We start from the raw sequence: 23,167 nt of genomic DNA on the forward strand, positions 1-23,167 counted from the left end.
GGGTTTGATTCCTCAGCACCACATAAGAAAAAAGCCAGAAGTGGCGCTGTGGCTCAAGTGGTAGAGCGCTAGCCTTGAGCTGAAGTCAAGCTGAGGGTCAGCGCCCAGGCCCAGTGTTCAGGCCCCACGACGGGACCTCAAAAAAAAAAAAAAGTACTCAAAAAAGTAACTTGAAGTACATGATAGATATATACTGATCAGTTTGGACTTTATCTTGGGTCAGGAGAGAGCCATGGAAGAATTTTAAGTAGGGGAGGGATATATTCAAACTTGGATTTAGAAATAAATATACTTAGCTACTAAATTTTATATTTCTAGTCCATTTTTTAAAAGAATAACTTTCATTACAGAAAAGCGAGTTCACCAACTGATGCTAGTGGCTTGCACCTATAATCCTAGCTAATTAGGAGGCTGAGATCTGAGGATCATAGTTTGAAGCCAGCCCAAGCAAGAAAGTCTGTGAGACTTTTTATCTCCAATTAACCAGCACAAAGGCTGGAAGTAGAGGTGTGATTCAAGTGGTAAAGCTCTATGAAGCATTCTGAGTTTATGTATTGGCACACACAAAAAGAACATTTTATTGTTAGGGAATCAGAAAGTACAGTGAAATCAAAAAGGGTTTTTGTTTGTTTGTTTTTAATTACCATGCACATTACATTTTGGTACACTATCTAATATTTTCATGGCACATACATATACAGGTTTTAAAATCCAAAGATAATGTATCCTCAGTAGAAGAGGTTGTTCACTATTTACTGAATAAATGCTTTAGCAATGTTGAGTATTTCTGGTTTTTTTCCTGAATATTCCCATTTTTGCTGTTACAATTTTTTTTTAAAAAGCAGTAGTGAGCATTTTTGTACCTCAGACTTTTTCTGCAGTTGGAATTATTTCCAAAAGTGCCTTTTTTTTTGAGGTTCTGAGGATGGAACCCAGAGCCTATGTATGCTGGGCAAGTATTCTACTACTGAACTATAGTAACAGTCCACGAAGTGCTTCTTTTATGAATTCAGTTTAGTCTAAGTTACTTACGACAGTTTATACATACACAAGCTCCTTCAGTTACCCTTGAGTAATAATTTGTGACTGAGAAGAAGTTCAGAGAGGCAAACTTGACCTGAGTCACACAGCTGGACCTCTGTGCTGAACCAGCCACTGTAGCTTCCCTCTCCTAATCCCCAATCTGTGTCTTCCCAGGTCTGGGACTCTCCTCCCGGACCCCGGCTGTGAGTACATCCGAGTCGAGCACCGGCAATGGCACAGGCACCGGCACGGGTACCAGCACCCCGTCCACACCCACCACCACCAGCCAGAGCCGCCTCATCGCCTCATCCCCCACCCTCATCTCAGGGATCACCAGCCCCCCCCTCCTGGACTCCATCAAGACAATCCAGGGCCACGGCTTGCTTGGCCCCCCGAAGTCTGAACGCGGCCGCAAAAAGATCAAGGCGGAGAACCCGGGGGGTCCCCCTGTCCTTGTTGTCCCCTACCCCATCCTGGCCTCAGGAGAGACCGCCAAGGAGGGCAAGACATACAGGTGGGAGTCTCCTTGGGATGGCGTCTGGGCAGACTGGGGTAGAGGCTTTCCAGGGCTGGAAAGGGAATCCGGGGCCTGAGAGTGAGGGCTATAGTCCAGAGGCGTAGGATGGAGTCCCACCCCCACTTCAGGCCATGTGGAAGAGGTGGGCAGTGGTTTAGCATTCACTCTGTTTCCTCCCACCTATAAACAGTGGGTTAGTATCTGGAGAGTTTTTAAAACATGCCAGGTCCATGCATTCTGAGCTAACTTGTTGGAGGTGCAGGCCCAAGGATATCAGGCATCTGTATTTGTTGAAACTGCACAGGGATTGTCATGTGCAGCCAGGTGGGGATTATTGATCATGAGAGCCTCTTCTCTTGGCACCATGGTGTGGCTGGGCACCAGCTTCCCTGGAACCTTGGAGTCTGCCTTCCTAAGATTGAGGAGCAGGGAGCTTCAGGTATCTCCCCAAGCTGTCAGCGCACAGGGTGCCTTGGCTGGCTGTCCCCAGAGCCACTTGGGTTCCTTTGCCAGCAAGATCTGACCTGTGTCCAGGGTATCCCTGATACGGAAGACCTTCCCCCAAGGTACACACTAGAGGCTGGGGGTTTTCCTCTCGGGCACAACCCTGCCTCTTGTCGCACAGGTGTAAGGTGTGTCCGCTGACCTTTTTCACCAAGTCTGAGATGCAAATCCACTCCAAGTCGCACACAGAGGCCAAGCCCCACAAGTGCCCGCACTGCTCCAAGTCTTTTGCCAACGCTTCCTACCTGGCCCAGCACCTGCGCATCCACCTGGGCGTCAAACCCTACCACTGCTCCTACTGTGATAAGTCCTTCCGACAGCTTTCCCACCTCCAGCAGCACACCAGGTAGGTGCTTACCCTGGAGCCCAGCCTCTGTGGCCTGGTGCATAGAGCAAGGGGGGGCAGAGACCTCTAGGTACCTGTTGCCCCACCATCAAGAATACATTTGTCGGGGGAATTTCCTCAAGGCTGTGTTTGATCCAGGCCTTGCCAAACTCATTGAGTGTAGCTCTCACCACTCCCAGCCTCCTCTGCTCCTGGCCTTTATAACTGCCGTGTCCTTCACCTGAGGCAGCCTGTTTCTCCAGCCAGCTTCTGGTCCTTGCAACTGGGTGTGGGGCCTTGCCTCTGTGTGCCCACGGGCCCTGTGGGTCCCCATCACAGCAATGATGGGACGGTCTGTCATGTACTTCCTGTGTGTTTTCCACTTTCTCCAACGTATTGGGATCTCTTGTTGTTGTTGACAACACTGAAGTTTAGACTCAGAACCTCCCGTTTACTAGGCATTTGATAAACCATTTTAGTCACACCCCCAGCCCTTTAAAAAAAATCCTAGTAGGAGTTTCTTGTTTTTGCCTCACATTGCAATCTTCCTACCTATGCCTTTTCCATGGTTGGAATTACAGTTGCATTCCACCATGACTAGCTTATGTATTGAGATGGGGGTCTTGCTAGCTTTTTGCCTTGACTAGCCTCAAACTATGTTCCTCTCCATCTCTGCCTCCCACAGTTAGGATTACATGCATGAGCCGCTGTGCTCCTACCGTGTGTTGGCATTTGTTAAAAATTCGTGGGATAAGTGGAGCTCTGTCCTGAGCAGAGGATCATCTGTTTAACAAATGTTTACAGAGTCCCCAGACTTTGCCAGACAATATTCTAGGCAGGAAACAACCAGGAACAAAACAGACAAAACTCCCATCCTGTGGGGCTTAGGTCTGGCTGAGTGTGTGGAAAGAAGACTCAAAGAAAGAAATACTTTATGGGAAGAAAATCTTGTGCAAGAGAGTATAGACATCAGAAGACTATACAAATGAAAATACTGTAAGTATTTATAGAAGCAAACCAAAGGTTTCTAAGATTGCAGTTGGAGGGCAGTCTGCTCTCACGGTTATCATCCCTGACAGCAGGGTCACCTGTTTGCCCTTGCCTACAGGTTCAGAGTCAAGGAGGGAAAGTGTTGCTGTGGAGTTGGGAACTTATTGACAGGACTTTTGAGGGCTGGACACTCTATAGAAGGACTCCATGTTGTTGTGGTTGTTAGTTTTCATTCATTCCATTGCCTTTGCATCCTTTATCCTAGGGTGCAGATTGGCTTACCTTGCTGTTTCTCTGACTTTGGGCCTAATAATAGGTAGGTTTAGAAGAAACCAGCAGAATGGCCACAGGGCAGGCGCTGTCTGTCTCCTTTCTTATTTCTGGCTTTCTAAGGCAGGTCTTTGACCTCACAACTTTTTGTCAGCAATTTTTTTATTTCGACATTACTTTTGTTTATTTTTAGTTTGGTCAGTGTAATATGCATACATATATACACAATGTGGATTGAGAATTACAGCACATGATATGACACAGAGTCTATCAGGAGACTCTTTAAAGCCTTGAAATAAAACTTTAACTGTGTGTGTGTGTGTGTGTGTGTGTGTGTGTGTGTGTGTGTGTGTGTGTAATTTTTTTTTTTACTTCTGCCAAGTGGTGCTTCAGTACAGGTAGGTCCCTCTTTCTGAAGAATCCTCTAGGGGGCTGGGAAGGTGACTCAGTGGTAAAGCGCTTGCCTTGCATGCATGAGGCCCTGGGTTCGATTCCTCAGCACCACATAAGCAAAAAGAAAAAAAAATCCTCTGGTTTGTCAATACTCCCAGAAAAGCAAAAATTGATTTTTTAAACATCACCTTCAAGGCTGCAATTCCACAAGCCTGGAACAGGTCCCATTGTTGGCTGGAGGTGTGGGAAGCCTCGTTCTCACATATGAAGTACCATCTTATCAGGCTTGTTGTGCTTAATTGAATAAGATTTGTCTTTAAATGTGTCATTTCTGGCACAGTCATGGTTGCAAATTTGATTTGCCCAATTATATCCTATTAGGAAGGGCAGATTCTTATTGAGTCTGTTTATAAAACTAATGAATGGATATGCAAAGGGCCTCATGGAAGGTACTGTGTATGTTTTTATTTAGTAATTATTCTGTTATTTTTAGATAAGACCATATATATAGTTTATTTTTAAATTTCTATAATTTATTAATGTATATTTGTGCTTTTTTGCTCAAGGTTAGTGCTTTGCCACTTAAGCCACACCTCCACTTCAAGCTTTTTGGTGATCAGTTAGAGATAGAAGTCTCATGTACTTTCCCATCTGGGCTGGCTTTGGACCATAATCTTTAGATCTCACCCTCTAGAGTTGGAGTATCTAGGATTATAGGCTTGAGCCATCAACACCCAACATATGTTAAATATTCATAGCTCCTTTCCCCCACCCTCCTATGAATTTTGAAGGGCTATTTGGCATATGATGCTGTTGAAGGAATATATATATTTTTCTTTTTGTTAACTATAGCCTCCTATAAACTGAGGATTAGAGACAGACCAAATGATAAAAGGGTTTTCTCATATGCCCTTTGGACAATGAAACAGCAACTGTAGTGAAGAAACTTTCGTCCAATCCTGGGTGATAATTCCTGCTGCTCTGACCCATGGAGCCAGCCTTTGCTTAGTTGTCTGCTTCTGCAATCTTGCCGTGGCCTCTAGTGGTGTCTGGTCTAGCTGGGCTGTGATGTCAGTCTCTTAGCTTGAGCCCATTAGTCTCCTGTAGTGCCCAGCCCTCTCTGAGGCTGTCCTTGTCTTGTCCTTTCTGAAGGCTTACTGTTTTACCTCCAGATCAAAGTAAAGGCCCTAAGGCAAATGTGAGGTCGGGAGAGACTGGTAAATAAAACTGAATGACTGTGGCCAATTTATTATAATCATCAACAGCATCAGAATAGAGGGGAAAAGAGCCCACTATCCAGGTTTAATACATGATCAATCTCTCAGAATACAGGCATATCATATTATAGGCAGCTAGGGTATTAGCTGGTCTGCAGTCCTTTAATTTATCCCATAAAACTAATAGATAATTGATCAGGGCAATTTAAATCTAGAGATAAATTTTGTTGTTTTTGCTGAGGATTGAACCCAAGGCCTTGTATAGCTGAGCAGTATCTCAACTGGAGACTGTATTTATATTCTTTGTCCTGGTCCTGGTTGAATTCAGGTGCTGTCCCTGAGCTTTTGTGCTCAACCTAATACTCTACCACTTGAGCCTCAAGGACTTTCCTGCCCCTCCTAGCTTTGAAGTGCAATGCTCAGATCTTAGCCTCCTAAGTAGCTAGGATTACAGGCATGAGCCAAGGCTAGCCCTCTACCACTTGAGCCACAGCGCCACTTCTGGCTTTTTCTGTTTATGTGGTACTGAGGAATGGAACCCAGGGCTTCATACATGCTAGGCAAGCACTCTACCACTAAGCCACATTCCCAGCCCTGGAGACAATATTTTTAAAGAGGGTTTTTTCAGCTACTTATTTTTTAGGGTCTGTACATTAAAATAGTATTTTTGTGTTTAGCTTCAAAATGCACAAAATAGGCTTCAGTAAAATACATATATTTAAACACACACTTATGTGTGTATAGAATTAATCCTTGGAGACTAAACTGTTCTTTTTTGATTTGTGCTGTGTGTGTGTGTGTGTGTGTGTGTGTGTGTGTGTGCGTGCGCGCATGCGTGTGTGCGCACTGGTCCTTGGGCTTGAGTTCAGGGCCTGGGTGCTATCCCTGAGCCTCTTTTGTTCAAGGCTTGAACAGCAATTCTGCTTCTGCCTTTTTAGTTTAGTAGAGATAAGAGTTTTATAACTGTTTTTGCTTTGAGGTTGGTTTTGAACCACAATCCTCAGATCTCCTGAGTAGCTAGGATTACAGGTGTGAGCCACCAAAGTCTAAGCAGTTTGTCATATTTTGTGTGTGTGCCAGTACTGGGGCTTGAATTCAGGACCTGGGCGCTGTCCTTTAGCTTTTTTCCTCAAGGCTGGCACTCTACCACTTGAGCCACAGCTCCACTTCTGGCCTTTTGATGGTTAATTAGAGATAAAGGTCTCCAGGATTTTTCTGCCTGGGCTAGCTCCAAACTGGTGTGATCCTCAGCTCCTAGCCTCCAGAATAGTTAAAATTACAGGTGTGAGCTACCTGGCTCAATTTGTCACCTTTTTTAAATACAAGCTTTACAGGGCAGTGGTTACTTTAACGTTGGTATAATTGAAGTTAGGGAGATAAGAAAACAGCCCAACTACCCTGAGCATCCCTCATTTTCTGAAGCAAGGGCTCATATCTTGGGTGTGGTCCATTGAGCATCTGGGAAGTTTGTGAGCGCTTGCCTATAAAAGACAACTTGGTAATTGTCTTGTTCTATCTAGGGTTGGATTTGAGAAAGATACTGCACACAGCTGGCAGAAAGGCAAAACAGGAGAATTAATCTGGTTAGAAATAGACACAATGCCAAGTAATCATAATGATTAAGGATTCTCTTGGTGTTTTTCAGTAGCAGACTTTAAAAATACCATTAAAAAATCTGTAATCTCCTGAAGGAAAGTATTCTGCCAGAATGTTCCTAGACCCAGAGATTTCTTCTCCATTCCTCAGGGCATAAGTTCATGCATGCATGCGCTCTCTCTCTCTCTCTGTCTCTGTCTCTGTCTCTCTCCTTCCCCCTTCTCCTCCACCCCTTCTCCCCTTCTCTCCTCCCCTTCCCCTTCTCCTCTCTCTCCTCTCCCCTTCCCCCTAGGGCTCCCTCTTCTTCTCCTTCTCCCTCTCCCTTTTTCCTTCTCCTACTTTCTCCTTCTCTCCCTTTCCCCCTTTCTCCCGTTCTCTCCCTTTCTCCCCTTCTCTCCCTTCTCCCCTTCTCTCTCTTTCCTTCCCTCCCTCTCTCTCCTCCCTCCCCTCTTTTATGTAATGGCAGGAAGCAAAACAAACAATATAAGAGGCTTCTATCAACATCTGGAAGAGAATTTATGATTCCTGAGGCTCTGACACATATAATTAGGGCAATGTGTCCTAACTCAGTGGCAAGAACATGGGTGCCCCAAATGCCCCCTAGACCTGGAATCATTTGGACACACACACAAAGCCAACAAATCCAAGCCTAAGAAAGCAACACAATTCTGGGCTACTCTCCTCTGATGTTTGATAGAGACTAGTTCTGGTTTTCTGCTCCTTGGCAGAGAACCAGACAAGGGACAATTAGATTCTATAATTAATCAAATCCATCCTTCCAGTGGTACTACCATTAATGAGGGGGATGCAAAAATGGCCATGTCCAAGGCAGAACCAGCCCTGGTCAAGAGCTAAGGAGAGAGTGAGCCAGGTCCACAGCTTAGAGACGGTAGCTGAGTGCCTGTGAACACTGTTGAGTGGCAAGGGGGAACGCAGTGCATCTTGGGAAAACCCAGTACATCTTGGGAGAATCTCAGTCATGAAAGGAAGGCATGTGTGGAGGAAAAGTAGGGGTCTGCCAAGTCTAAACACCACATGATTTAGAGAGAAAAATAAAAACATTTTCTATTGCCGCTCATGTGGGAAAGTGGCAATTGTCTCACACAGTCAGCACATGCATACAGTGGTCCCATTTCTACAGATTCCATGATTCAGGATGCCAGGTATGAAGTTGCTTCAGGAGACAGTAAATTAAAAGAAAGGACTCAGAGGTGTTTTTTTTTTTTTAATCTATTTGTGGAACTGAGTGCCAGACTGGGTGATGCTACATTTGTTGGTTTGTTTATTTGGGGTGCTTTGGTTTTCTTTTGCTGGCTCTTTATGGTGTGTGTGTGTGTGTGTGTGTGTGTGTGTGTGTGTGTGTGTGTGTGTGTGTGTGTGTGTGTGTGTGTGTGTGTGTGTGTGTGTGTGTGTGTGTGTGTGTGTGTGTGTGTGTGTGTGTGTGTGTGTGTGTGTCTGTGTGTGTCTGTGTCTGTGTGTCTGTGTGTGTGATGACAACAGCAGGGAATGCTGCAGACTTCTCTTCAATTCTGATGACAGTAATGGCGATAAAAATGATGGCAGTCAATCCTTCTTAAAAAGCTCTTCTGAGCCTGATTATCCCAACGGTGCTTGAATGTACAGGGCGCCTGTAAGTCCATACACAGCATGAGTTTGTGTTTCTTCCTAAGAAATATTGAAATTGAGAGATAACTTAGGGAAGAGTCACCTCAAGAATTGTCACTAAATCTGCATTGTTTTTGTTACAGAGCACAAGGTAGCTGAGGACATTTAGTAGTGTGTGAACACTCGAGAAATAAAAGGGTACTACTATAATAGTTATTGTCATACATTTAATAATATGAATAATAAGTTATTGGATTTAATGAGTCCATTATTTCATTTAAACACTGAATACATCCTCTCTTTGTTAATTATGCAGAAATAATCTATATTAAATATAAGTTAAGGTATTACAAACTAACTGGAAAATACTTTATGAATGCCCTGAGGTAAAGTCATTTAATCCTTACACTTCTTATAGGCTTGATTATTATCCCTATTTTAGAGATGAGAAAGGCAAGGTTACTTAGCCAAGGTTACCAACTGGGAGGTGACAGAATCGGGATCCAAGGACGGTACACAGGAGCTGCAGTAAGGAGGTGGGTGGGAATGTACGTGGTAGGAGCAGCTCAGTGGGGTGGAGGTGCTAGACAAGAATGTAGAGAGAGTCGTTGGGGCTCCCAGGATGGGGGCAAGCTTGGGCCATAGTGCAAAGAGCAGTCCAGGGACACCAGTTCTGTTCAGCTTCCCTGTGCTGGAAGAGCACAAGGACCACCTTGGACCTGCGAGAGCTTCCTGTCACCACAGATGTGGGAGCCAGGGCTGAATGGAGTCAGGGCTGGATGGTCCTGTAGTGAGAAGTAGATTCTGGTGGGAGAACTGAAAGCACAAGTCCCATTTGAAGTTCAAAGACTAAAGAGGAGAGCAGTTGTGGCCACTGGGGACAAGCAGCCTGCCCCTTCATTCATCCAAGGACTCCTTGAAGCCCTTTCTGAGCCAGCCAAGTCCTGACCCAGAGGGATCCCACAGCGAGGGGAGGATGGAAGTGTACAGCCCATGAGAAGAGAAGGATGAAGCAGAGAGTCAGAAGGAGGAGGTACTTCTGGCAGTGGGAACAGCATGAGCAAAGGCTCAAGAGACGTGCTTGGGCCAGGACAGCAAGATGCCTGGCTGGACGAGCGCTGACCCAGGAGTAACCTTTAGAAACCAGGAGCGGAATGGAAAGGGGGTTGGGACTCTTCTGAGTGACAGTAGTGGTTGCCTAGCGGAGGCCCACCCCTGAGCTGCTGCTGTGGCTGAAGTCAGGGGGACACTGAGTCAGAGAACCTTTAGAGGAGGCCAGGTGGATGAGAGGAGGCTGGAAGGCCAGTTCTGTAGACAAGATGGTCCCCAGGAAGGTGAGATCTTTACAGAACTGTCAGCCAACCACTCAGTCCACAAATGTTCATGAAATACCGTCTTAGCACCAGAAGTTGGTTATGTAGAGCTTATTTCTGTCGTCAGTGACTGGGGCAAACTCACTTTCCTTCATGTAGTCTGAAGTTATTTATTGAGGCCTGACTGGGCTAAGCCTGAGCCAGGACCTGGGAAATAGCCATGAATGAGATCAAAGGACATCTTGCTCTCATGGAGAGAGTGAAGTCAACAGTGACCAGAGACTGACAGAATAAGTACCATTAGTGAGCCTGCTGGGCACAATGCGGGAGGGGTAGAGTCTGCAGGGGTCTCACCCAGCCTGGCAGGATCAGGGAGGGCTGTCTAGGGAAGGGGATTTTGTACTGAGAATGGCCAGCTCAGCCAGGTATTCAATGTTTCTGGTGGTCTCTAGCCTAGAGAAAGGGCTAGAGGGGAGGAGGGCTCAGGATGCCAGATTTGCTGATGGGAGGCCAGGAAGGCTGGGCTCCAGGCAGAGGAAGCACCTGTGTATAGAGAGAGGAGATATCTGGGAGGGTGTTATACGGTTTCAGACAAAAGCATGTGTTCTGTGGACCCTCAGTCCTCCTGCTGCCTGCTTCCAACTGTATGAACCCCACATTCTGGAGAGGGCAAGAATGGGCTGAAATGGAAGGGAAGCCTGCATCAGCAGGAGCTGGGTCATGGCACCTTCAGGCTCTTCATTGTAGACTTCAAGCAGGGCCCTGGGAGGATGTCCCATACACGTGAGCCCCAGATGCATGCAGGTAGATAGGGGATGTGAGGACTGGCTTGGCTTCAGGTGGAAGGCATCAGTATGTTGTGGACCAGTCCTGGGCATTGCCCCTGCCCCTGCCTTGGGTGTAGAGTCATTGTCTAGAAGAGAATGGTGGGCCAGATGGCTTCTGGGAGCAGTACTGTGAAGAGGGCTTGGGATGCCTTGGGGGCCTGGGGATGTGAGAGGGGCCAGTTAGCACAGGGGAAGCTCTTCAGCCCTTGATCTTTGATGACCAGGAAGGATGAGCTGATGTCAGGCAGGCAGGCAGAGGAGTAGGGTGCAGTCAAAGCAGACTGTGGGGGAGAATCCCTAGATGTGGTTGCAGATAGTGCTGTCTGACAGGCCAGGTGGGGTGCTCAAGAGCAAGGAGGTAAGACCAGCACATCTGATGAAGGCCTAGGACAACACACTGAGGAATCTGACTGTCCATGTTTATCATAGCAGCCAATGCTTCATGCTCTTTGACAGCTGGAATACCTGGGTCCCTGTATAAGGCATTGGGCCTAGCTGAGAAGCCTTAGTTTCTTGAGTGAATTATTATTAGTTGGTGGATAGAGCAAACCTGGTCTAGGTGAGATGCTGGGCATAGGTAGAAAAGAGGACATGATTGGTCAATTCTGGATGCTCATCAGCATCCTAGGCAAATGATTTAGGCCCAGCTGGCATTTTGTTGACCACTCCATACTCCAGATTTGCCAGGACTGGTGACTCGGGACAGGTTGGGGACTAGCCCCAAAGGTCCAATATGGCATACAGGAAGGGTCATCCACTGATAGGTGCCACATAGAGACTTCATCACTCCATCCTGAGCTACTAGACAAGCACAAACTGTCATCTGCCTTTCGGTTGTTGCTACTATGTCACCTTCTCCATGAGGTCTGCCATCATACTCCTGGCACTCACGGTCTCCCTTCCCACACTTCTGCCTTCTACTTGTGGCTTCCTTTCTTACTTCATGACGATGGTTTATTTTATCAGGCAGTAGTTTTTGTCTGTTTCGTTCACTGATGAATTCCAAGTACTTAGCACAGTGCCTAGCACAGAGGTACCTGATGGAATAAATGCTGACAGAATGAACAACACTGGTAAATGTTTATTGATGCTGATGCTGACTGTGTGAACACCAGGTTTAGCCCCTTAGGTGTATTTTCCAGTGCAGTCTTCACAATTCTGGTAAGAGACCCAGTTTTTCAGATGAGGAAATTAAGGCTTGTTGATTTGCCCAGAGCCACTCACATATTGTGGATCCAGGATGAGAACCCAGGAATGGGGGCACAAGGGTTGCTCCCAGCAAGACCACAGAGGGGATGAGCCTGAGGACCACACTGTCCTGCCTGGGATAGTCCCTGGGATAATCACATTCCCATCATGCACAGGGCCTGACATCCAGAGATGGGAAATAGGAGTCAGCCAGGTCAGGGGAGCCATCTCCTGTGGGAGGAGATGAGGGGCCTGCCTGGTGGGGTTTTAGAGGGCAGGGGCAGAGTACACTCCTGCAAGCCCTGTGGTCAGGCCTAGGCATGGGTGTTTGAGTGGGCTCTGGTGGGAGTTGGGTGCAATGGTGGGGAAAAGGAAGGCTCTGTTCAAATTGCCAGAGGAAGCCAGAGAAGGAGGGAGTGGCCTTTGAGGAGCTCTTGCTTGGAGCTCACTCTCAGCCTGCTGGGGGCTCTGGGTAGAATGGGGATGGGAAGAATTGGGGCACCAAGGGCCTGGGGCTTGGAGCACTTGGAGGAGTGTGTGTCAGGAACCTCCTCACTGGGCTGCCATTGCAGAATCCACACAGGAGACAGACCCTACAAGTGCCCACATCCTGGCTGCGAAAAGGCTTTCACTCAGCTCTCCAACCTCCAGGTGAGTACCTGCCTGCCTCCCTGCCCCCCACACTTGGGAGCACAAGAAAGGGGTATGGCTGAGGGAGCCCCGTGCCTCACAGCCCCCCGCTGTGCCCTCCACAGTCTCACCAGCGCCAGCACAACAAGGACAAGCCCTACAAGTGTCCCAACTGCTACCGGGCCTACTCAGACTCAGCTTCCCTGCAGATCCACCTCTCAGCCCATGCCATCAAGCACGCCAAGGCCTACTGCTGCAGCATGTGTGGGCGGGCATACACCTCGGTGAGTATGCAGCCAGATCCCCTGACTCCCTGCTTTCTAAGAGAGAAACTGAGGCCCTGAGAGGGAAATGATTCCCCTTGATCACAGGGGTGGCAGAGCCAAGGCTTCTGCTCACCGCTTCCCTGTTTGGCTGGCCCAAGCCAAGCTCCCAAGCTCCTGCTCACCTTAGCCTGGACTCCTGAGGCCCTGCAGTCAGTCCTCAAAGCAGTAGGAGACTGCAAGCAAGAGAGGAGGAGGGTCTTCCTGCTGTAGGGAAGCTGTAGTTTCTATCGTGGCCACAAGGGGGCACAGTGACATGGCCCAGAGACCCCCCCCACCCTCCTCTCAGGGAAAGCTGGAACTGCACCAGGGATGATAGATCATACTCTAGCCCTTGTCCCCAGGTAGGAAAAATTTCAAAATGAGGGCATTTGTGCACACAGGTGAGTTATCTGTGTGTATGCCTCTGGTTTCTTGGAATATTCTGGTTAATAGGTCCTCATATAGCCAGCAGAGCTTCCTGTATTTCAGTTTTCTCACGGGTCACATTGATTAATGCGCATGATGGGTGGGGCAGAGGTGCTGGCTAGGCTGTGGCTGTGCAGCGACTTACTCCTTTTTGTCATAGGGTGCCATCTTGTGTTAGGATGATAAGTACCATCCACGGCCTTTAGCCACTAGGTGCCAAGCAGCATCCTTCTCCCCATCCTGTGACAACCAGAATGTCTCTAAATATTTCCAGATATCCCTGAGGCAGCAAAACTCTGAGCTTCACGCTCTAATAGGGAAAAAATGTTTTTAGAAACAGCAGGAAAGACAAAGTGGAATTGGGGAGCGTCTAGATAAGACCACCCAAGAAAGAGACATGTGGTAGTCAACTTTTTTTACTATGAGAAGATACTTGGGATAATCAACTTAAAAGAGGAAAAGGGGCTGGGATGTAGCTCAGTGGCAAAGCACTTGCCTAGCAAGTGCAACATCCTGGGTTCAATCCCCAGTACTAAAAAAAGACAAGACCAAAAAAAAAAATACAGTTAAAAAAAAAAAAGAGGAAAGGTTTATTTTGGATGACAGTTTTAGAAATTTTTTTTCTCCATTGACCCTGTTGCTTTGGGACTGGTGGTAAGGAGTACATGGTAGCTGGGTACAGGAGGTAGAGCGAGCTGCTCACCTCATGGTGTCTAGAAACAAAGAAAGGAAGCAGAAGCTGGGGGTCCCAGTGTCTCCTTCAAAGGCTTATTTACCCCTTAGTGGCCCAACTTCACTCAACAGGGCCTCTGAAGGTTCCATGGCATGGCATATAGGGGCCTACCTTTCAGCACATGTCTCTGAAAACCATTCTAGACTCTAACCAGAGCAGGGCAGTTTGAGGAGAAAGCGGGACAGGGATCTGTCATGCAAGAGCAGTGAATGCAAAACCCTGAGGTGGAACGAACAAACACGGTATGTAGCAGGAACCGAGAGCAAATTAGATGTGTGAGCCCAGGGGCCCTGTTAGGGAGGCTGGGTGTGTTTCCAGGTGGAAAAGGAAGCCAGGGGGAGGTGATGTCAGGAGATTGTTGAAAGGTTTCTTGCTAGTGGGAGAGGAGTGTGGGTCACAGCAGGGTCACCCACCATGCTTGACTCATGCTAGCCAGGGCTGTCATTTCTATAGTGCTAAGTGTGTGACACCCTTCCCTAGAGTTTGAGGGGCAGGAGAGACAGAAGATACACCTGCAAGGCGAGAGCCCCAAGTTGTGGGGAAAGCCCCAAGGGGGTGGGAATCCCTACTTGGTCCTGCCTCAACCCTGTACGCCAGCTTCACCATCAACCAGCCCTTCTTGTCTGGATGTCTATTGTTTGAAGTAAAACCCGGACTTACCAATATTTCATTTGTAAAAATGTTGTCTTTAATGAACTCTTTGCTTTTCTTTTTTTTTTCTTTTTTTTTTTGGTGGTCATGGGGATTGGGCGCTGTCCCTGAGCTCTTCTGCTCAAGGCTAGTGGTCTACCACTTTGAGCCACAGTGCTACTTACAGTTTTCTGGTGGTTAATTGGAGATCAGAGTCTCACGGACTTTCCTGCCCAGGCTGGCTTTAAACCATGATTCTCAGACTCAGCCCCCTGAGTAGCTAGGATTACAGGCATGAGCCACAAGCCCCTGGCTCTTTGTTTTTCTTTTCTTTCTTTTTAAAAAACACATAGAGAATATCTTTATAATTATTAATTATTTTAATTAATTATTTTAAAATAATTATTAATAATTTAAATTAATTAAAATATTTAACCAGAGTCTATTACCATCAAATGACCAGTCAGCACAGATATTGTCATTTGTCTCTTGAATGCTATATTTTGTTTTTATTTTTGTTTTGTGTCGGTCGTCGGGCTTGAACTCTGGGCTCTTGAACTCTTGAGCTCAAGGTGAACGTTCTACCACTTGAGCCACAGTGCTACTTCTGAATGCCATATTTTGTTACAGTATCATTTCTTTATCAAGATCTATACTTTCTTTTATGTGTGTGTGCTAGTACTGGGGCTTGAACTCCCAGGGACTGGGTGCTGTCCCTAACCTTTTTTGCTCAAGGCTGGTACTCTATTACTTGAGACACTGCTCCACTTCTAGCTTTTGTTGGTAGTTAATTGGAGATAAGAGTCTCACAGACTTTGCTGCCTGAGCTGGCTTCAAACCAAGATCCTGAGGTCTCAGCTTCCTGAATAGCTAGTATTACAGCTGTGAGCCACTGGTGCCTGGCACTATGTGTCTTTATCATATGCTTGGAAACTGCTGCTAAGTACTGCTGGCATCATATATAGCACTCTGTCACATGTGGGGGCTTCCTCTGCCAACTGGGAGCATATCAAGTATGAGGCTCAGGAATGGCCTCCAGAGACCCTGAGCACCCCTTCGTTCCTGGGCAAGGCCAGTGGAGGGCAGCTTAGCAGGAGTCACCTCCTTGCCCACTAAGAGTGCTGCCTTTGGGGAATGGAAGGCTCTGCTAGGATCAAGGAAGGGAGGGCAAAGGCCAGAATTTCCTCTACCACCTGGGATAAAATATAGGGACTGGGGAAGGAGAGGTCTCCTCAGCCCTCACTGCATGCTCAGGGCTTTATCCACATCACCATAGCAACCCTTCCCCATCCCTAGTAACAGAAGGAAACAGGTTGAGGGAGTTGAGATGACTGATGAAGGTCCCACTACTAAGAAATGGCAGAACTAAATGGGCACTGGTGGCTCACATTTATAATCGTAGCTACTCAGGAGGCTGAGATTTGAAGATCAGTGTTCGAAGCCAGCCTGGACAGGACAGTCTGTGAAACTTTTATCTCCAATTAGCCAGGAAAATCTGGGAATACAAGTGTGCCTTAAGTGGTAGAATGCCAGACTTGAGTGAAGAAGACAAGCAAGAGTGTGAATTCAAGTCCTAGTACTGACACAAAAAGTAAAAAGAAGCTGGGCACTGACTCACACCTGTAATCCTAGCTACTCAGGAGGCTGAGACCTGAGGATCGCGGTTCAAAGCCAGCCCAGGCAGGAAAGTCCGTGAGACTCTTACCTCCAATTAACCACCAAAAAAAATGAAGTGGCACTGTGGCTCAAGTGGTAGAGTGCTTGTCTTGAGCAGAAGTACGCAGGGACAGTGCTCAAGCCTTACCCTCACTGGGAACTTGAGCCAGGTACAGAGAGCTCTGCTCTCCTAGCAGGCAGACAAGTCAGCCAGTATACCTCAACTCCCAGAGCACTTGGCTAAAGGGCTGCCCTGCCTGCTGAGGGAAACTTGGTGCCCATTAATTCCCCAGCCAGCACTCTGCATGCTCAGGCTTCAAGAAAGCCACCAGCACTCACCCTGGCTGGAGTGCTGAGCTGCCACCACCAGCTGGCCTACCAGTAAAGATGCCCTCTAGGGGCCGCTCTGGGAACTGAAGTTCACAATGATGACAGGCTCTGTGTCTCCCCTTCCCTCCCCCTCCCCCGCAGGAGACCTACCTGATGAAGCACATGTCCAAACACACGGTGGTGGAGCACTTGGTGAGCCATCATTCACCCCAGAGGACGGAGTCCCCCGGTATCCCGGTGCGAATCTCCCTCATCTGAGCCACTGGTGGCACCGCCCAGTCCGGCACTGCCCGGCCCACTGGCAGACACAGACCCAGGCAGCATCAGGCCCTGACTTCCACAGGGGCCCACTAGGAACTGCCCAGCTCTCTTGCGACCTTCCCAACCCGCCGAAGGCTTGGTCTGCAGAATTCCTGCGTGGTCCAGCTCCCGGGCAGCCAGGCCAACTGCAAGACTCTGGACTGTTTTGGTGGCATCCAAAGAGGATCTCAGAGCACTTTGAACCTGTCTGTTGGTTTCTTTTTGTTTCCCCACCCTTCACTTGCTTCACTGTTTTTTTTTTTTTTAAGGTTTTTTTTTTTTAATAACAAAAAAAAAAAAAAAAAGATATTTATTGGCCAGGACGTTGGTGCTGCTAAGACCTAGAAATTAAATGAATCGGACAGATGGATGCAGAGAACCAGAGGGCAGCGTGGATCCTTCTCTGGCCATGGCCTCAGGTCTAGAGAGAAGGCTCAGGCCTGGGGTTCTGGACTATAAAGGGGACCACCCAGGTGGGAGGGGGCAGGAGGTGGCTGGAGTGAGCCCTTCAGCCCTGGGTCCCCAGTTTGAATCTTCCGAAGCTATGCCTGGGCTTCACGGAGCAGAAGATATGGCTGCTGCCAGGGCTGCCCAGGCTTCAGGAGGTGGAGAGAGGAGAGGAGAGGGGCCAGGAGATCTGCAGGACCAAAGGGTGCAGTGATGGGTAGGTGGCGGGCCCAGGGAAATGGGGTAGGTGGCCTGGTTAAGACCTGGCCCCTCCCCTACTGCCCTGAAGATCACCCCAGTCTACCTCGGTGCTGGCCAGGAAACCAATCGGCTACCTCTCCCGCCACCCCAGACTGTGGGCAGGGGCATGGGGAGGAACTGGAGCTTGGGACTTGACCCCCTTCCAGAATTTCCTCCAGATGGGGACAGGGCCCAGGGAAGGGGGCGTGGGAAGGGGATCCCAGCCCAGGCCCAAGCCCCTCAGCAGGGAAGGGGTCCTTGGAGAGGGTTCCAGCCCAGGAGCAGACCCTGCCCCGTGCCCCCCACAGACACACCCAAATCTGAAAGCCATGCGTGTCCGTGTATATAGAAACCATGTACAGAGCCCGGAGAAGCCCCTCCATATCCCCCCGGGAAAAAAAAAAAAAAAGAAAGCTAGACAGAAACTCATCTATATATTCTGTATCTGGAGTTCCGTTTTGAATATTAACCCTGTTATTTTTATACACTTTTTAAGCCTTAACTCGCCATTGATTTACCAGTTTAACGTTTCCTGGGGTTTCTTTTCCTAAGGGGGGGGTCTCTCCTCTGCCACCCCCACCCCTGTCCCTTTGTTTGACTTGCGTCGTCTGATATTCAGTATTGTAGCTTTTTGTCCGCATGTTACTACCCTGTAAATATGCTGTTATAATACTGTTAACACCCCTTTGCTTTTTTTCTATGGGACCTCCAGGCCACCGTATTTAGAACTAGATACCTTATTAAAAAAGAGAAAACCATTTGCTGGCTACTCGGTTTGCATCTTGGTGGCAGGGAGGCAAGGCCAGGTGCCCTTCAGACACTTCAGGAGAGATGTTTGCATTCTATTTAAAAATGGGAGTGGGGGAGCCAGACAAAACTCAAATGTGGGGGAAGAAGACTAGGGGACAAGAAACAAGGATTACAACCCTCTGCTCTTTGTATTCTCTGTTGTGAAGAATAAACTGTACCTGCACCTGGGTGGCGGTGGTGGTGTGTGGTGTGCTGTGTGGCAAGAGTGGGGTGGGGCACCTTTCCCTTGAGAAGGAAAAAGAGATGGTCGCTTGCTGTGGGCCAAGTCCTTTGCAGAATGCCTCAAGGCCCTGTGGAAGGAGGTAGCAAGCTAAGACTTTTTGCTCAGGACCATGCACTTACCAGGTCTTCATCTCCCGAAGCCTTTGTAGTTATGCTGAGTCCACCAGTGAGTCTCACTTCCCCTTTCCTCAGGAGCACCCCATCCTCTAGGGGGCTGTTGGTAGTACTTGATTTGTAGAAGCTCTTCTAGTGTAGAAGATGGAGCTCAAGAAATTGCACTCTGTGTGTGTTGGGCGGTGTCAATGTACCAGTTGTCCAAGGAGGTAATGCAGGAGTTAGTTCTTCCTCCCTCCCCAGTTTATCCAGGGCATGGGCCTGTGTAAACACAATGTGGAGGACGGAACTAGCCCAGCCACAACTCACTGTGCAGTTTATCGCTGGGGACTTCGAGCCCTCAAAGTATTTGTGTGTCAAGGCTTCCCTGCAACTGATAGGGAAGTCTAATTTAATGAGAGTTTATTGAGTTATGCAATGGGACAGTGGTGGAGCTCCTTTTGAGAGGAGTCAAAAGATGTGACTCTTATCTCTCCATTTGGCGCTGTTGTGAGTCAGCATTTCAGACACCTGTGGGGTTATCTCTGGCCTCAGCTCCGAGGTTTCCAGCAGCCATCTAGTCCTTTAGCAAAAGACTCATGGGGTCTTCCTAGTTCTGCATACTAGAACAATAGAGCAAAGCCCTCATCTGAAGCATGCCTCCCTAATGTAACCAGAGGGTATGTCACACTTTTTTGTTGTAACAATACCTGAGAGGAATTGTTTAAAAGAAACTATTTAATCATGGTTTGGGTTCACAATTTTGGAAGGTTCAATCCATGGTCCCTTGGTCTTGTCACACCTGGGCCTGAGGTGAGCCTGGATGTCAAGGTGGTGAGTATATGGTGGAGGCTGCTTACCTCATGACAGATAGAAGACAGGGTATGCCCTTCAAAGCCCGCCTCCAGTGACCTACTTTGTCCAGCTAGGCTCAACATTGTTACATTTCCACCAGCTCCCAAACAACCACCAACTGGGGAACTAACCTTCAACACAAGCCAGTAGGTAACATTTCATGTTCAAACCACACTGGCCCTCATTCCACTCTGGCTCCAGTCTATCTAAAGATGGAAAATGCATTCAAATTTAGCTCTTGAGTCCCCAAAGCCTCAGTGGTTCCAATGTTATTCAAATGTTCATGCTCAGAGTCTCAATGAGGGGGGGTGGGCGGCGAGGCCCAGTGGCATAGAGTGTAAACATTCCCATTCCCAAAGGGAGGACAGGAGACTAAACAGCGAGAGAGGATCACATCAAAGCTAGACTAAACCTCAGGATGGCACACATTAAGTCCTGTACCCATAGCAGCTGCTGCACGTTCTGACTCCCAGGAAGGTCTGAAGCGCTTGAGCAGCACTTCATCTGTAACCTTACCCTGCAAGCCACGTCTCCTCTCTTGGACTGGTTTTATGCCCTACACAGCTTTCCTTGGTAGAAGTGTCGTGGTTCTTGGCATCTCTTAACTTTTTAGGGTCTCTACTGCCTCTTGCCTGCAGCTTCACTATCACAGCCTCTCCCAGTGCTATACCAGGAGATTGTCTCCCAGACATTGCTTTGAAATCTGGGTGGGAGCCTCCATAGTCCCATGACTCGTGTGCTCTGAATGCCTTCAAAACTAGCATCATGTGGGTGATAATAAGGTCTGTTCCAGCTGGAGCAGTTGCCAAGCCTCCTTGAACAGGGCTACTATGGCCTCTGAGTGAGTGGATGGCTGAACTTCCCTAGATCTCTGTGAGCAGAGTACCCTGTAGTTCTCTCCGCCCTCTCCCTTTTTCCCTCCCCTTCCCCTCACCCCTCCTTCTCCTGGGACTTGTACTCAGGGCTTGGGCTCTGTCCCTGAGCTTCTCTGTGCTCAAGGCTAGCATTCTACCACTTGAGCCACGGGGCACTTTAAGCTTTTTCTGAGTGGATTAACTTATGGATGGAATCAGAGTTTTCATGGTCTGGTCTCCTCTCAATGATTGGACCCACCAGTTAGAGGCCACTTTCTATTCAAACCATCACAGTGTGTTACCATTACTGGAGATAAGTCACACAGACTTTATTGCCCAGGCCAGCTTTGAATCTCGATCCTCAGATCTCAGTCTCCTAAGTAGCTAGGATTACAGGCGTGAGCCACCAGTGTCCAGCTTGTAGCTTTCTTCTTAAAGCAATCTTTTAAGGAAATATGTACCTTCACACCTTTAAGCCTGTAATGTTGATTCTTCAGATGCTCTCAGGGCACATTTCCTAATCAGAGTGTGAAACATTTGGTTTATTATTTTTCCTCATTTTTGTTAGCATATATTAGTAGTAAAAAGGAAGTTTTCACTGTCTTTATTTCCATATATACATAGATGCACCCAATCAAAGTCCTCCTTACCTTTCCCAAATTCCAGCCACAAACTAATTCCAAAGGTTTTGGAACTACTTGATCAGTGGTCACAGTCACAACCTTACTTCTGGTACCAATTTTCTGTGCTAGACTTTCACCTCTATGACAAATACCAAAAAGAGACAGCTTAAAGAAGAAAAGGTTCATTTGGGGCTCACACTTTTAGAGGTTATGGTCCAATGGTTGGTTGGCTCCATTGCTTCTAGCCCTGTGGTGAGGCAGAACATCATAGAGGGAAGGTTATAGAGGAACAAAGTTGCTCAACTCACCACATTTGGGCAACAAAGAGAGGGAAGAGCTGAGGTCAAGTTACCCCTTCAACAGCACATCCCCCATGACCTTCTTCTTCCACTAGGCCCCACTTCCCTCTAATTCCCAATAATGCCACCAAAGTATGAACCCATCAGTGGATTAGCTTATGGATGGACTCAGAGTTTTCATGGTCTGGTCTCCTCTCAATGATTGGACCCACCAGCTAGAGGCCACTTTCTATTCAAACCATCACAGTGTGTTACCATTACAGTGGGGGAATGGAAGTGTATTATAGTACCCTGATTTCCTCAACACCCCAACACTCAGTCAATTGCCACAGCGGCTGCCCCTCACTATGCGAAGACAATGAAGAACAGCAATAAAGTCAAATAGCTCAGGGTATTTGAAGGCAAGCTCCATGGGGGAGGGGTGCCACTTGCAGGTGGCCAGCGGTAGTTTCACAATTAGCAAAGAAGCAAGTTACAGAAGCAGAGCTAGCAGTTAGTGGGTACAAACTGGCAATTATAATTCCAGTCATTCCAATAACCATGGCCGTAAGTCACAAGGCAAAGTCCTTATCCCAAATCTTCCCATCAAAGAAGCAAGTTAGTGAAATAGCAATTACGCTCTCTATAAGCAGAGTAATAAGTCCTCAAAGCAAAAACCACATACAAAATTTCTTATCACACTCCAAAATCAAACCACCTTCCAGGTTTTCTGGCTGTTTCTGAGTTTCACTGTTACCTACTGAATTCCAGCAACCTGGTATTTAATTCACAATTACTTCAAGTGTTTATCTTTGGAATTTTTCCTTTTAATGACTGTCCTGGAGTTTTTCTCTACAGGGAGATCCTGCCTTTCAAGTTTGATCCTATTCTTACTCATTTTCAAATTTTAGTAAATGCCAGGCCTTAGTTTGTTCCATTCCTAAGGTCTGTTCTTATGTTTCTCAGGTTACCTGGGACTTGTTTGTTCCAGTTAAAAAAGTTCATTTTTCCTTGGTCTAATTAATACTCTATTTGTTTAATTTAACCTGGTTCTAACAGTGACAAGCACATAACCAGCATGTCTTTAGCAACTTCACAGGCCTTTTCTGTTTCTCTGAAGCTGATCTTTGGTACCTGCTATACCAGAAAGGAATGGAGTCTGGCAACCATATTTGTATCACATGACTCTATTCCAGTTCCAATTGATTGGCCAGAGATGGACACCTGACTCTGTGACTCCGTAGATGCAGCCAGTGGTAAGTAACGGCAATCCTGGCTTATGAAAATGGCAAATGTTATCAGTCAGATATTTCCTTTCCCTTTCCTTCCCTCCCTCCCTCCTTTCCTCACTCGCTGAAGAAGCAGTTACTATTTCTGTATCTCTAAGGAGATAAAGCTGTCTCCTTAGATTTCTCCACTCTGTGAATCAGGAGCAAGTTAGCAGACAGTGAGCACTTGAACTGGTAGACTCTTATAGATTTACCAATTAGTTGTGGGAAAGGGTGGCTGTTTTGAGCCAGACTTACACAGGCAGGAGAACAAAAGAGGCAGAAAAAGGCAGAAACAGATGGAGACTAGATAACCTCAGTTCCTGACTTACAGTTTACATCTTTTGGTCAAGTTTATTTTCCTATTTGTTCTGACTTTAAGTTGCTAGTATAATATCAGAGTAGTTACTTAACCTCTTTGTGCCTGATTCTTCTTTTTCTTTTGTCAGTATGGGGCTTGAACTCTGGGTCTGAGTGCTCTTCCTCAGCTCTTCAGCTCAAAGCTAGCGTAGTACCACTTGAGCCACAGTGCCACTTACGGTTTTCTGGTGTTTATTGGAGATAAGAGTTTCACAGAGTTTCCTGCCTAGGCTGGCTTTGAACTGCAATCCTCAGATCTCAGCCTCCTGAGTAGCTAGGATTACAGGTGTGAGCCACTGGGTGGCCGGCTTCTGATTCCTTCTTATGTAAAATAACAGT

The 23,167-nt window shown here is 47.3% G+C and overlaps 1 protein-coding gene across 2 annotated transcripts in view; it reads left to right on the plus strand.

Moving 5' to 3' along the window:
* The window catches only part of Znf362 (zinc finger protein 362), a 40,508-nt gene extending 22,064 nt beyond the window's left edge, over nt 1–18,444 (plus strand). For both annotated transcript variants that reach the window (XM_042678230.1, XM_042678224.1), the window contains 5 exons: nt 1,198–1,537; nt 2,166–2,390; nt 12,341–12,419; nt 12,524–12,682; nt 16,620–18,444. In XM_042678230.1, the coding sequence (XP_042534164.1) occupies nt 1,198–1,537; nt 2,166–2,390; nt 12,341–12,419; nt 12,524–12,682; nt 16,620–16,736 (920 nt within the window). In that variant the 3' untranslated portion in view covers nt 16,737–18,444. The remainder of the gene's footprint in view (nt 1–1,197; nt 1,538–2,165; nt 2,391–12,340; nt 12,420–12,523; nt 12,683–16,619) is intronic.
* The last annotated feature ends 4,723 nt before the right edge of the window (nt 18,445–23,167 follow it).

Source organism: Dipodomys spectabilis, unplaced genomic scaffold (assembly GCF_019054845.1).
Source record: "Dipodomys spectabilis isolate Male_0828 unplaced genomic scaffold, ASM1905484v1 ptg000002l, whole genome shotgun sequence".
NCBI classification, from domain to species: Eukaryota; Metazoa; Chordata; class Mammalia; order Rodentia; family Heteromyidae; genus Dipodomys; species Dipodomys spectabilis.